This window comes from Pezoporus occidentalis, unplaced genomic scaffold (assembly GCF_034315485.1).
Source record: "Pezoporus occidentalis ecotype Australia unplaced genomic scaffold, CSIRO_AGI_Poc_V1 ctg109, whole genome shotgun sequence".
NCBI classification, from domain to species: Eukaryota; Metazoa; Chordata; class Aves; order Psittaciformes; family Psittacidae; genus Pezoporus; species Pezoporus occidentalis.
The window spans coordinates 3,144,327-3,159,374 of NW_026912875.1; the positions used below are offsets into that span (position 1 = coordinate 3,144,327).

Below are 15,048 nucleotides of genomic sequence, written 5' to 3' on the forward strand. Positions count from 1 at the left end.
ACATTACTCCTGTGCAGGGTGGTTGTTATAAACTATATTTACTGGCTAAGATATTAAAAGATTCATCTCCACCAGAGCACATCTACTAGAGTAATAACGCTGACAGAGCCCCTAAGCACTATAGCAACCATTCCCTCAGCCTCTGCATCTGAGAAAGCTGTGGCAAAGCAAGGCATCTGTAACTATGTCCACAGCAAGGGCTCTGGAAACACAGGTGTCTTGGTCATGCACTGCTGTATTCTTTCATGCCCCTTGCTAAGCCTGTGCTCTTCGGAATAGCTTGAGAAGCTCCAGCTGCGGGGTGCATATTACCCTCTACTATGCTGGCAAATTTGTTTTTTTTTATACTGAAGTCTACACTATATTAGCTGGATAATTATCACCAGGGCTGGTGAGCTGGCCTCTTTCACTTTCCTCTGGCTTCACTTGCAGAACAAAAGGGGTTTGCTTCCCTTTCTCCTGGATAGAATGTCCCCCATGCCCCCCCCCCTTTCTGTTACTGATCTTGACCACAAACTCTAAAACTTTCTGGTGCTTTATTCCCTCCCTCTCTTATTCATTATTTGCTTTGGATCACCGCCCTCCTTACAACTGTCCACAGACTCATCTCCTTGGAAACAGCAGAAGTTGTTTATGTGAAAGTCATAGGGAAACTAAAGCAGCTGCAGGTGTGCAAGGGAGCCGTGTTCCACTGGAGGGCATAGGAAAGGTGGGTCTCCACTTATTCTGACTGACAAAAGGTTAGATGGCTGAGGAAAACCCACCTTCTTCCTCAGGAGTTTCCCAAGTTGCCTTCCTCTGTTCACAGAAGTGGTGCAAAGCTCATTGCATGCACATGTGTGCATTTATATGGACCCTTTTTTGATCGTCTTTCATCACCAACGTGTAGGGGTTGAGAAGCAGTGGAAATTTGGTGAGTCTTGCTATTTATGGTGCACCATACCGTGCCAGGCCCATCTCCTCTCCTGTCTTGACCCCGTAACCCCCTCTGCGGCCACAGGACTTTCCCATCCATACCTTGTGATTTCTGCTGCTCCCTGCTTTGTGCCCTGCACTGCCACTGCTGCCTGTGCTGTTGGAAATGGCTGGTACACCTGCCAGGCCTAGCGGGCTGTTACCGGTCGGCTGTCCATGTGCGGTGTTTCCCAGTCCTCCAGGACAGAGCTGTGCAGGCCTGTGAACAGCCTGTGTGGGCACAGATGTGGCAGGGTCACCAGCTGGGACCTTTTGCCAGTGATGGTGGCATGCCTGGCTGCCTGCAGTTGCAGGCAAGCGGCCTGGGCTCGGGCAGGAAGACAGCAGGGCCCCATGGGGAGAAGGTCTGTTGTGCAAGGATAGCCTGGGCAGCTCCCCTTTTGTGGGTCTGGGTGGGCCGTGCTGATGCTGGGGGGGCCATCCTGAGCTGTGGGATTTGCCCTGGGAGTGTTAGTCCCTGAGTAAAGAAAACCCTGGCGAAGAGATGCCCATGTCAACATCTCTGTGATGACAGCTTGGAGGAGGAAGGAAGGATTTCTGTGTAGCTTTGGTTGTGGGGATGGTGGTGTGGACAGGTGATATTTGTTCTCCCTTACACAGCCTCTGAAACAGTGCTGGAAGAGCTGTTCCTGGAAACTTTTTTCTGTTATCAGAAACTTTTTTTCCTGCTCACCCAATATGAATGGCTTTTCCTGCGGTGTGCTTCATCAGCAGGTTCCAGTCTTGCTGTGGGTTTCTTCCTCCTGTTACTAGATACCTCCTTTGGGTGACTTTCTTGAGAACTACTGTCTGTAAATAGCCTTGCCCACATGGGAAACCTGTTCCAGTTGCATGCCTAGTATTTTAAGCTTGAGGGATACCATAGTTATATCATTGAACCTCCAAATAAATTGGTTTTCTATAAGCTGAAGCTGTATATAACTCTTAATTTCTTACACTGTATCAAGTGAAATGCTTGGTATTACTAGGTACCTGCTGTGTGATTTAAAACGTACTTTAACTTCCTAGAGGTTGTATTAAACTAAAGCACTTTCTGCACTTTCACTGTCCATGTCTTGAGTGTCAGAAAAATCACTATGTGACAGGGTGTAATCTATCTTCAAATGTGAATCTGATAAAATAAAGATTGTAAAAAGAGAATTGAAAACTAGGACTTAATACATACACTTAATAACAGGGAGAATGTTGGGGATATTGCATGTTAAATATCCTTTTGTTATCTCAACACTAAATGTGGAGAACTGTATCTTTATTATGTATTATATGTAAAAAGATAGGCAGTAGAGCAGTAAGAAGGCTGCAAAAGAAAACAGGCTGTAAAACTTGGAATGCTTGCTCTGCAGGGACTGTTGAATGGGAGATATTGAAGTTTATAAAATAGGTAATATAAAATGTTAATCCTTGGCTTTTAAAACGACAAAGATCAGTAGAAATTATTAGAAAGCACCAAGAAACATCTTGGAAAATTTTGGGTGGTTGAGGAGAGATACGTTTAATGTTATGAAAGGCATCATTTTGGAACTGCATTAAAATGCAGGATTCATCTGAGCATCTGTGGTGTTTTTTTTTTTGGGGGGGGGTGTTAAGTATTATTTGATTGCACATGATCTGGTTTGATATGAACAGGGCCAGGGACAGCACAGTGACATACTTTGAAAACTGCTACATAGTCTGTTAAAGATCTAATAGCCTTAAATAGCTCTGTTTTACAGGCTATGGGTTCCGAATCAAAGAACAGTTTCATAGGAAGCTTTCTTCAGCCACCAGATAGGATGCTTCCTGCAGGCTTTGCTTGTATAGAATCAAAAAAGTTGGCAGTTGTTGGTGGTGACAGGCCTTCTATCTCCAATAACCAAGGTAAAGCCAAAACATGTCCTTAAAGTGTTCTTTTTAATTGTTTCATGTGAAATCTCTTGAGAAAACTCTCCATTCTGTTTTACTTAGTTCAATGTCTTACTGCACTTATCAGACTGACATTGAGACAGGATGTATATGTGTCCTTCGGGAGTAGTCTCCCTGAAGTCATATGTCTGGAATGGAAACTACTGCAAGTCTTCTAACATCCTCATAAACTTTGGCTTTGAAAATTGTTTAACTTAGAGTTGTCAGACTTCCTCTAAAAGCAAAGGAAAATGCTTCAAACTCAGCAGGAAAAAAAAAAAAAAGTTCATTCATATGGTAGTTCACTGACTTGAAATTGGCTTTGTGTAGTGCTATTAGACTCCCTCTAGCTTAAAATCACTTCTAAGGGTATTTGTGTGGTATGACTCCTTGGGAGAGCTTTTGAATGACACAGACTTCCAGGAAAGTTAGCAGCATGAAATGTAGTCTGTATGAAATATGGGTCTGTTATGGTTGTCATGTGCCTTAATGGATGATTACTCTCTGGAGCTTACCAGAAAATGCTTGGTGGTTTAGCATATCTGGAGAGCTTCATGAATCACAAGGATACCATGCTTGGGTTTGCTATCATGGACAACTTTACAGTATTGCACAGCCTATGTGTGTGCATGTGTTCATTGTTCTTCACTTGAAGAAGATGTGACTTACGTAGTAATCTTTTGTCATACAGAGCTTGGGCTTTTTGGATTAAAATGGTCAATTTAATGCTATGCAGCTAAGTGCTTAAGTAAGGAAAAGTTTGGCATGCCAATAGAAAAATGGAAAAAGATCTTTTTGCTCTCTGGTTTCTGCTTTCTTTTTTTAAAAAAATTAATTATAATGGGGCTATGATAAGCTGATGAGAGTTGTTATGGAGCTAGCAATATTTGCTGGGTATTCCTTTACTGAGAAAATTGGTACTGGGAAACTATTAAGAATTATAAGTCATAAAAGAAGCTTGAGTTGGTATAGTATGTGTCTTAAACTTACGATAGTGTGTGTACCTTTTTGAGAACTAGTAGACTTTTCCTGTAGCTGAAATTGGTTTAAAGAGTCATCAAATACAAGAAACTAGACATTGAATCATTAGCTTTTGAAACAGTAAGCTTTTAAAATGCATCATCTACTAAAATGCTCCTTTGTATCTGATTTCCCCCCTGACCCAAGTCTGTTTTAGTTTTTTCAGTCTGTCCCCACCAGTTGCATTACACCAAAACTTGTGACCTAACTTGGATACCTGTGTTCTCTGTATCTGTGTAAACAGAAGTCCAAGGGTTTGTACACTCAGTTTGCCACGATATTTTTTGTGCTGCTGTCATTTGGAGTGAAAATGGTTTTGCTCATAGGACCTGTGCTTTACACCTCAGTTATGCAGTAAACATACCCATTTTCTCCCTGTGTTAGTGTACTGCTTGGGAATATAATTCATTTTGTGAGTGATCCTGGGAAGGTCACTCATAAAATGAAGTACTGTTTGCTAGCTGTAGTGGCAGCCATGAAAACTCTTCAGGAAAAGATGCACCGTCTACAGTTGGAGAAGTCAAAAGCTGAAGATAATCTGTGCAGCCTCTCCATAGCAGCTGCTCAGTATAAGAAGGCAGTAGAGCATGAATCCTACAAAAAGGACACAGCACATGAAGAACTGATGCAACAGAGGAAAGGTATTTCTCTTGAGTGATAAGGTGTAGCTACAGCAACTCCAAGACTGCATAATCCAGGGAGTGTTTGTTTTGACAGACTTCTAAGTAATGCACTCCCCCCCCCTTTTTTTTTTCTTCAGAATTGGGGAGGGGCAAGAACTTGATATCTCAATAAAGCTGAAACATTCTTTTGCATATATTAACCAAGTATTGCATAACCCATAAAGCTATTTTAAACCATAAATAGAGTTCAGGTGGCATGTTTAACTCCTACAATAAGCAGGCAGCTGCTTATGTGTATTACACTGCTAACTTGAGAAAAGTGAGGAGAAGGGAAGAAACCAGATTCTGGTTGGATATCTGCTGATATAAATCAAAGTAACTGCAGTGCTCACACCTTTGGAATCCAAATTAGGAACTAGCTCTGGAAAAACATTTTGATTCTCATCAATATATATAATGTGTTTTAAACACATGACTTGTTCAGACTAACAAAACTTTTCTTGCATATTTTGAAGACAGAGAATTCCTCAATGAGATGACAGACTGGCTAACTGTGTAACTCCCATTGCTGTACTGAGTGTCTTTTGTTTCTCCTGGTAGATATAAGTGTGCAGTTAAATGCAGCACAATCCCGCTGCTCCCTGCTGGAGAAACAGCTGGATTACATGAAGAAAATGGTCTCCAGTGCAGAACTGGAAAATAAAATGGTTTTGGAACAACAGGTGAAGCCCTTTAACATGCTAACAAAGTAGTAATATAGTTTAAAAGTGTAGAAATGTGTAAGATCTGAACTTCTTCCTAGATGTATTTTTTCCTCAGCTCTGATCAGCGTGTTACCAAACAGAAGCAGTTTACTGTCTGACTGGTTGATGACAACCGTTTAATGAATTGTATGAAAAGACTCCCTAGGTGGAACTCCTAATGAGCAAAACCATGCTAATACTTGCACATTTGGTAGACAAAAAGGCTGCTGGAAATTTGAGTCTTCTTTGCCTGGTGTTTTTCATCACTTAGCAATTTAAGAAAAATGAAATTTAAACTAGTTAAACACCTTAGGGTAGTGTGTTTGGGTTTTTGCTGCCTGAAACAATTTGAGTCAGCTGCCAACTCCGTTATTGCTTACTTTTTTCTAGGCCCAGCTTCAGAAAGAGGAAGATCAGAACCTGTTGAAACTGTATGCAAAACTTGAAAAGCTTGAAATGCTAGAAAAAGAGTGCCTTAAGCTTACTGCTACTCAGAGAATTGCAGAAGTAAGCATGCATGGAATGACAGTCTGAAAGTCATTCATTTGATATAATTTGTATGTCATACTTTTAATAGAACTAAGTTTTGCAAGAGTTTCCTCTGTTAAAGCTAAAGATCATAAAGCATACCTGACTGAATGCCATGCTGGCTTCATTTGCATGAGTATTTTTCCAATCTGGGCTTTAAAAATTCCTACAGTCCTGTTTTATCCCAGATTACAATTGCAACCTACTTCAGACTTCTGATTCAGCATGGCAAACTGAAGTGTGACTAATCATTCTTGCCTTCAAATGCAGGACAAGATCAAACGCTTAGAAGAAACGCTTTGTGAAGAAGAGCATCAGCGTAAGCTAGTACAAGACAAAACTGCTGAGGTAGACTGAAAAAGTTTTATTTTATCTTATTTTTTATGACTGAAGAATTCTATTGTCTGCCTAAAATACCCTTTTTAATTACATTAAACTGCACGTGTTTATTACCCCGGCAGAACTCCTGGAATACTACCTAAACTACTTATAAACTACATAGTATAAAGCTTGCTAGGTGAATTGTGTATCCCAGTCAAGAAGGATTATACTTGGTTTTGTATTAATAATACAGTTCATCAGCCTAAAAGCTGCTGTAAGTGATCTAGGTAGAAAATGAATTTCTAGAGAATCTGCAACTAAATCATGTAACCTTAACTTAGAGTAACTAGAAAGTGGTCATATAAGAAACATTATAACCCAAGCAAGGTTGGTTATTCTGTTTGTTTTCCTCTTTCTGCTCAGATCTGCTGAAATATAATATATTGGACTGTACATGGAAAAGTCTTTAATCAGTGATTCTGTTACATTGTTCATTAAGTGAGAGCTTGAATAATTCATTATTCTGTAAGGCTGTAACCAGTTTGTTGGACCACCATCTGAGAGAGGAATATTTGCCAAAGAAGGCAAAACCTTGGTTAAAGGGACAAAGTAGTAGTATCCCAAAACTCACTTCACTGAGAAGTACCAGCCATTTTAAAAAGAGAGCAGTTGTGGTGGCATTCTCGGAGGTAGAAGGGGATGGTGCAAAGCTGAAGAATTATATTGGAAGAACATAGCCATAAGCAGAGCTGACAGGTTAAATTAATTCGTCACTGTTGTCAGTTTTTATACCTCATCCAAGGATGATGGGCTTTCATCGGTCCAGAAAGCTTGAAATAAATTGCAGATCGTAGCCCAGGTATCTGACCACCTCCAGAATTCAAAAGAATGACATAGCTGACAACTTGCAGGTTTTGGGCTTCCAGCTTCAGCTGCTTGCTGAAGGCCTTGCATGGAGATTTCATCTTCTGAGAAATATAGTAAGAATGACTTTCACACATCAGATAGTCTGACTTGAACAGTAGTATAAACATTTGCTCAAGAAAGGACTTTGGTGTAGTAAACCAAGTCCAAAACTAGTATTAGTACCATCTTAGTTCACTCTAGGATAGATTTTGGTCTGTTGGATCTGGGTTGGGAAACATAGTGTGTTGGATGGTTCACTTCCTTCAGATGACAGAAAAGCCAGAATTACCTCATTTTTGTGATGGACCTCCAGCATAGTTTCGCTGGAACTGTTACACATGCCAAAACAAAGTCCTAGTCCTATGTTTGATTGGGAATAGCTGTTATCCTGTTTATCATGGGACTTTGTGTCAGCTAAACTAGAGAACAATCTTAGGATTGTCCAGCAGGTTTGACATCAGTGTCACGCAGATGTGCTCAGTTCTCTCTGTCCCTAGGTTGTAAGATCCAAATGTTCATATTATTTGGATTTTATGATCAGATCCCCAGCATGTGGCAGGATTGGCTTATCTCAGTTGGTTGTCACAGTGGAAAAATACAGCTGCTGCAGCTGCATTTAAAATTGAGGCCTTCTAAGATAGAGCAGAAGATCTGCCTGATACCCTGCCACCCTAGTAATCTGTTCAGTTTTTAATGCAAGATCTGCCTGATACCCTGCCATTTTAGTAATCTGTTCAGTTTTTAAGTGTATTTTATGTCTTCTTAACAGGGCAGTCAATAGTGCCCTTAATTGGTTCTTATCATCTCATCCATGAGAACCTTAATTGGTTCTTATCTGTGAAAGAGGGAATTAATTAAACCATGTGGTTTCATACTTCTAATATTATATTTTTCCTTTGTTGCTTATTCCCACAGCTCCAAACAGGATTTGAGATAAACAGAATTTTGTTGTCTTCAGTGACATCTCAAAATGAACCTAAAAAGGAAAACATGAAGAAGAAAAAAATTAAGAAGGTGACATGGAAGTTTTTTTTTACCATACTGTTGCTGATAGTATCTGACTCATACAGATATTGGAGTTTGTGAAAAATGCTGATGTAAGAGGCACTTGGTGTGTTTGCTGCACTTTACTCCATTTCCAAAGGAAAACAGTGCTGAATACCTCTTTGGTTTTGTTTGGTTGTTTTTTCCCTTTGATAATTAAGATGGTCCTAGGGCTGGTAGGTAGCACCTCACTGGAAAACTTTGCCTTACCAGCATGACAGTAACCTCTGTTACACTCTCAGATGGCCACCCCCATGTCCTGTCTTAGCTACCTTTCAGTTTATCTGGCAAGATTAGTTTCCAAAGCAATTTTAACTAGGCATCTTAAGATGGTATGTTTTGAGAGGATTGCTGAAGTCAAGAGCATTCATTTTGTAACACATGTTACAAGTCAGTCAAAATTTTGCAACTGTGGTTTTGCAAAATTAAGTAAGCAATGTTCAATTTCTTTTATGTCAACCTAATCGTCAAAATATCAGCTAAATGCATCTGGAGTAGTTTTCTTGTCTTGGCTGTTGAAAAGTACTACTCTTTCCACTTACAGGTGGGAAATTATTCTTTGAACCAGAGGGAAACAAAGGTGATACATTTCACTGCTTGTTTATTTGAATTTTACTTATTAGGGGAAAGAAAAAAAGAAAAAAAGTTCAAGCTGTTTGGTCAGCAGTTTGGAATTTCTTGTGTTACTTTTTCTATCTTATGGCAGAGAAATCCTACAGTGAAGAAAATGCACCTTTCACAATTACATGTAAGGGCTGGTGAACTACCTTTTGTAGCTGGGAAGGTGAGTGAAACCAAATCTCGCTAAATTAGCACCTGCAGTTTGAATAAGTCACTTTACTGTAATTGTTAATCACTTATGCAAACCTAATAATTCTGCTTTAAGTCTGTCAGCTCCAGCCATTCTGTTAGTGCAAACGTTCAAAGTGTGTTGCACATTATGAAGCATCACAATCCATGTATCTCATCACGAAGCCAAGGAGGAGCTACATCTGGGATTTCAGGACACACAGCCCTTTCAGAATCTGTATCCTCTTGTTCCACATCACCTGTTGCCACCAGAAGCCTTTCTGACCTTCTGTGGGCCATGCAAGATGAGCTGGGCGAAATGAACTTGTGAGTACTCATCCCTAATGTTATAAGTGACTTCAGTGGTAGCCCTGTGAAGCTACAGGTGTGTGTCGTGGTTTAAGCCCAGCCGTAAATCAGACTACACAGTCTGTCTCTCACTCCCCCCCCATTCCCCCTACCCCCGCTCCCGGAGGGATGGGGAGGAGAATCAAAAGAATGTAACTCACAGGTTGAGATAAGAACAGTCCAGTAACTAAGGTATAACACAAACCACTGCTGCTGCCACCAGTGATAATAATGATAAGGGAAATAATAAGGGAAGAGAATACAACCGCTCAGCACCCGCCAACCAGTACCCAGCCAGACCCTGGCAGTGATCTAACCCTTCCAGGTAACTGCCCCCAGTTCTACATCCTGGGCATGACGTGCTGTGGTCTGGAATACCTCTTTGGCTAGTTTGGGTCAGGTGTCCTGTCTCTACTTCCTCCCAGCTTCCCCTCCTCCCTGGCAGAGCATGAGACTCACAAAGTCCTTGGTCAGACTAAACATGACTTAGCAACAACTAAAAACATTGGTGTTATCAGCGCTGTTCCCAGGCTGAAAGTCAAAACCACAGCACTGCACCAGCTACTAAGAAGGAGAAAAATGACTGCTACTGCTGAACCCAGGACAGTGTGCTATAATTGAACCTGGCCTGTTTTAAGTATAGGACTACTTGTTGACAGGTGGCCTGAGCAGCCCTGGCTGGTAGGATTTTTCTCATTCAAAAAATTCTTTCTTGCCTGGTGTTTAACTGATCCTGTGAGCAAGCGACACGCTCTTCAGCTGGGTTTTTCTGCTTCCACATCCTGTACTTAACCAAGCCATTACTGATGTAACAGCTGCAGCAAACGAAAAGTCTTTCAAGCTTGTGCTTTTCAGAAATTTTGAACATATTCTGAGACCTACGGAGTTGACCCAGAATGTTTTCCTGGAGAAGGTTGCAAAGGTGATGTTAACATTGAGTAGGCCTGCAGCATCCAGTCAGTCTGGGTGGTAGAATAGGTTAGTTCAGCTGTGGCAGGATGAGGCTTGTTACACAACGTGTATCCCACAGTATGCCAGAGATTGGAAGGGACCTCAAAAGATCATCTAGTCCAATCCCCCTGCTGGAGCAGGAACACCTAGATAAGGTTACACCTAGTGTAGGCTACTCCTTTGTACTCACTCTTTCTGTATTCTCTCCATATGTGGGTACCTGATGGGTTTTTGTTGATGAGACAGTCTGACGTTCATATTCTTTCCTTCTTGATAGCAGAAGAACTTGCCAGTCCTGTAAGGGGGTTGTGGAAGAGGAACACTCTCCTGCCAGAAAATGGGCAGGGTGTGGAAGAAGCTTACTCATTAGATGGGAGTGTATGCATCTTTCCAGCCATACAAGTAAATGTGGATTACAACAGCATCTTCTGAGGCATTTTCTTAGGCATCTTCCCGTTAATGCAGGCTTGTAGGCCAAAGCTATATAGCTGGTCATAGGAGACATGTCAACATTATGAGCTGTGGTTTGAACAGAGGAGGATTTGTTGGTTAAACCAGTTAAGAGTGTCCACACTGATTTGAAGTCCTTGATGTGGCAAAATTTAAACTGGCAACCAATCTTTTCTTCAAAAAGTGATCTTCGGCTTACTCATGGTAACACAAGGACAGGCATTATGGTTTATTGCAACAACCAGTTGCTTCAATTAACCTGTCAAGGAGCAGCACTTACTCAGAAAGCAGAAAAGAAGCTGTGACCTTTATAAAAAGATTATCTAAAGGAGTATCTCTGTTTTTTACTACTTCAAATATCTAGGTATCATGGATATAATTGTGTATACCCAATTTCTTTTAATTAAGCTGGTTAATTAAGCTGATTAAATTAATTAACCAGCACACTTCACTGCAAATCTTTTTGAGAAGAATATTTTAATTTGAATAATCTGTCAGGAAAAACTATAATTTAAATGTACTAGTTTAAACAATACTTTTCTGTATTAAATTAAGCTTTCAAAGTCTGGACTAAATTGGACAGGAAGTGAAAATACCATACTGCATAGCTGTTGTTCACTTTCCAAATTCTCATTTTGCATACTGTTTCACATGTAGTTATTTTGGCTTGGCAAGAGGGAGGAATAAGATGCACATCAGCTACAAATGTGGAATAAGCAAACTAGTGGAAAAACTTTTCCTTTTCTGGTGTGAATATATTCCACATAAATGTGTATTGTATGAGAGGGTACATCATGCTAAATTGATGTACTTTGGAGAAAATGGCTAGCAACTCCTGGAATACACTGAAAATATTGGAAGAAGTCTTAGAGACCATATCATGAATACTTTGTGTGCTATTCTTGTCTTTAATAGTGAGCATCAAGAACTTCTAAAGCAGATACAGGAGACTCAAGACTCCAAAGTTCGTGAACACCTAGAACAGGAGCTGGATTGCCTTGTAAAACAAATGGAGATTAAAGGAAAACAAATATTCAAGCTGAAAAAGCATGAGGCTACTGTAAGAATAAAATATAAACTCTGGGTAGTAATACACTAGTAATACAGTAGTGCTACAATTTTGCCTCCTGTTGTCATTAACTAGAGTGTCACTGAAATGCTTAAGCCAGGGTGTTCAGTATGTGTGTTTATAATTAGGCAGCTAGCTCAGTGTTCTTGTACCTCCAATTCCTTCTTTTGATCAAGAAAAAATGCTTACAGCTGGCAGCGAGGAATATATGCCAGAGGGAAAGATTTCTGCCCTGTGTCAGTTCTGCAAAACAGAGCTGGGTTGCTCAGTCTGTCAGTTCTGCTCACTGCATTAAGATAAAATGTTGAGATTTCATTCGTCTCATGTCACTTTGGGAAATGAGAAAATAGAAGCTATAGGTCCCATACAAACTGTATTAGATGTCTTTTATATTACTGAAATAATGAAGCTTTTTATTAACCAAATAGTCTGTTGACCACAGCTACTCCAAAATCATAGCCAGACAAGTCTTCCAGTTTTAACTCCTAATCTGTATGTGTTCTATCAATATGTGTTTTAGAGCCATAGAGACATAAAGCCATAGAGCTTTTCATGCATGCCCGTATAAAATCACACTTCTGTAGATGAACAGCTCAAACGTTTTTGTAGCAATTTGGTGTGGAACATATGATAAAAATGCAATCCCTAGTTCTGGCTGACAGTTTTCTGTTCTTCCATCTTATGTTTCCAGATAAACAGACTCACCTAAGAACTTTGCTTATACAGGAAACAAAACAAAACTCAGAGTGAGACCTTAGAAAAGGGAGAGGTGATAGTTAATTTAAATCTGACCAGTTTTATTCACATTCATTCTGTGATAGATTTTACTTATTCAAATCTTTTACTGTCCACATAACTGCAAGCACAGACGTGTTAAAGTAGAATTGTCAGAATTGCATGTTAGCAATATGGACCAAGAACACTGACTGTTGCATCTTCACTACCTCTCTTGGCAATATCAACTGTTTTTTTGACAAATCTTTGGTATTCTTGAGGAACCAACAATTATGGTGTTATTCCTTGCCTCAGAATCTTTCTGATTTCATCCTCCAGGAACCTTAGACAATGGACAAACAACTGCACCTTTGTTTATTCCTTTTGTATATCTTCATGGCTACAGTCTGCCTTCCTTTTCAAATGATGAAAAGAGGAATAGCACATAAAATGTGGTGCAGCCTTGTTGTCATCCTTGCCTATCATCAGCCTGCAGATCTGCTGACAAGTTATCTTTGCCCTTATCAGACCATACACCTTACGGTCATGATGTAAATAGCACATTCTTTGTCTTTGTCTGATTATTGTTCATCATGCCCTGGTTATCGATTCATATTACAGCTTTTAGAAGCTGTCACACTAAAAATGCCATAGTCATCTCTGTGTTTCACAGTTAATAATATGTTCTAGAATGCAATACAAGTTAATTATTTTTAGAAATTGACTTAAAGCATAAATTGGCATGTGGAATGCTTCCAGCCTAATTTTATCCTTGGGAGTGACCTTTTTATGCCGAATGCAAGTCAAGACGTATTATTTGTCATTAAAAAAACATTCTTCATCAATCAACTCTATTTATTTTGTTTTCCAGTTTTGTTATGAGGCTTTGAAGTAGGCTGCTTAGATACAGTAACCAGTAACAAACAGTGTACATTTTATAGGTTGGTTGGGGAAGAGGTTGGTTAGGGTTGTACAGTCTGAAATGGAAAAAGACCATTGTAAATATAAATTGTTGACCGATGAAGTTCCATCTCTCTCAAGCAAGCATTTTTACCTTAGGGAGTTCAACAACCTATTAAGTGTGGGTGAGGTCAGTTTTCTGTAGTGCTTTCTGTTACAGTGAGACAACTGTGTGCAAGATTAGTCGGTTTCAATTTTCTTTTTTTTAATATTCCTTAGACATCTTTAGTTTGAAGTTTAGAAGTTCAGTAAATTCTACAGCTGTAGGTCTTCTGAGTGTGTAATATTCTGATCAGTAATCTTTCTTCCTAGGTGCAGAAATTAAAGAGAGAAACTCAGAAACTGAAGCAAGGGGCAGCTCAGGTCAAACTGAAGTGTCCTGGGCAGAAAAGCAGAAGCTCTCTTCAGCTGCTAAAAAATGTACAGAAACTTCAGTCAAAACTGAAAAAAGATGGTATCATGTAGTAACAATAGTTTTGAAGTTTACTGTGGTTTAAGTTTTTAATTTCACAAAACACCTTTAAAAAATGAAATAGATATAGCGTAGATATAGATACACATTCCAAACTGCCTACTCACTAACAGGCCAGTTTGTTCACCTCAGAATTAACTTTCATGCAGAGTAGCTATAACTCAACTACACTGACTTGTAATAAAAGTGTTTTAATGGATTAATGAAATGCTTACTTGTTAACTTGTATAATAAAATTTTATACTTTTTTTACACTTAGAATAGTATGCCATCTTTGGTGTCTCATTCCCATGCTGCCAAGGGGATACTCAGAGCTCACTTTTTGAGAATGACTTGGGCTACTGATTCTGTTCAAATAAAAACAGTAGTTTTCCTTTTCCCTAAAAACTGAAGATTCAGATCATTGCAACTGAGGCAGAAGAAGAGGTACTGTCTCTTATTTATATATATTTTCATTATAATTAATGTTATTGCTCTGTAAGTGTTATTGACAGTTTTAGGGACAGGTAGAGACTGGCATTCCATGACTTGGTTAAATCATAAAAACATGACAGTGTTCTTGATAAGAGCATGGAAGGGGCCACGACCAAAAGCTTGGGTGCTTGTCTTCAGAACCTGTTTCTATCACAATAGAAAATAATTGAGCTGTCACAAAGGAGACCTTGAACTTCTACCAGTACATGTTTTGGAATCTACGTACTTAATATAAATGCCAGACGAATTTTTATGCAAATGATGAGTCTGCTCATTTCCATTCCCCTCTATGTACGTATGGGAAAAGACATAACAGTGACTTCAAATCAACACTGGTTATTTAGTTGCAGTAAATTTTTGTCTTGAGGCTACTGACTGGCACTAATTTTCCTGGGTGTTTCCATATGTGAGAAAAAAATAGCTTCTTGGGGATATGAGTGAAGTTCTGCTGCAAGAACGAGAGAGAGAATGTGGTGGTAAGAATAAAAATTGAGTCATGCTCTGTTACCAAGGTTTTGAATAAAGGCTAGTAACGATTTATGGTCCTAATGGGCAATTGGGCCTTTGGATAGGTAAGTTTTGCTCTGCCACCTTTCAAGACAAAGGATGAAAAAAAGAATAAAATCGGAAAATTAATTCAAATTTAGAATAGACTGTTACAGTCTTTGACAGGAGTTGGTTTTGTGATCATTCAGGGGTGAGGGGTGGAGTTTATATGCCCTAAACATCTTCAGCAGAACTGTGGAAGACCAGGTTGTTCAGCTGATACTTAGGGATGTG

At 39.6% G+C, this 15,048-nt stretch overlaps 1 protein-coding gene across 6 annotated transcripts; it reads left to right on the forward strand.

The window, feature by feature from the left end:
• The first annotated feature begins 369 nt into the window (after window positions 1-369).
• Window positions 370-14,055, forward strand: CEP57L1 (centrosomal protein 57 like 1). Of its 6 annotated transcripts, none has more exons than XM_062625206.1 (12): window positions 370-709; window positions 1,576-1,703; window positions 2,688-2,832; window positions 4,338-4,517; window positions 5,100-5,221; window positions 5,633-5,749; window positions 6,041-6,118; window positions 7,913-8,011; window positions 8,748-8,825; window positions 8,928-9,157; window positions 11,495-11,639; window positions 13,635-14,055. In XM_062625206.1, the coding sequence occupies exons 3-12, from the start codon at window positions 2,691-2,693 to the stop codon at window positions 13,785-13,787; spliced, it is 1,344 nt and encodes a 447-aa protein (XP_062481190.1). In that variant the 5' UTR covers window positions 370-709; window positions 1,576-1,703; window positions 2,688-2,690; the 3' UTR covers window positions 13,788-14,055. The 6 variants fall into 6 exon arrangements, with proteins under 6 accessions (XP_062481190.1, XP_062481199.1, XP_062481182.1 ...); XM_062625198.1 differs by lacking the exon at window positions 1,576-1,703 and adding an exon at window positions 777-902 and having other exon boundaries at window positions 371-709; window positions 2,665-2,832; XM_062625190.1 differs by lacking the exon at window positions 1,576-1,703 and adding an exon at window positions 809-902 and having other exon boundaries at window positions 371-709; window positions 2,665-2,832.
• Window positions 14,056-15,048: the final 993 nt, after the last annotated feature.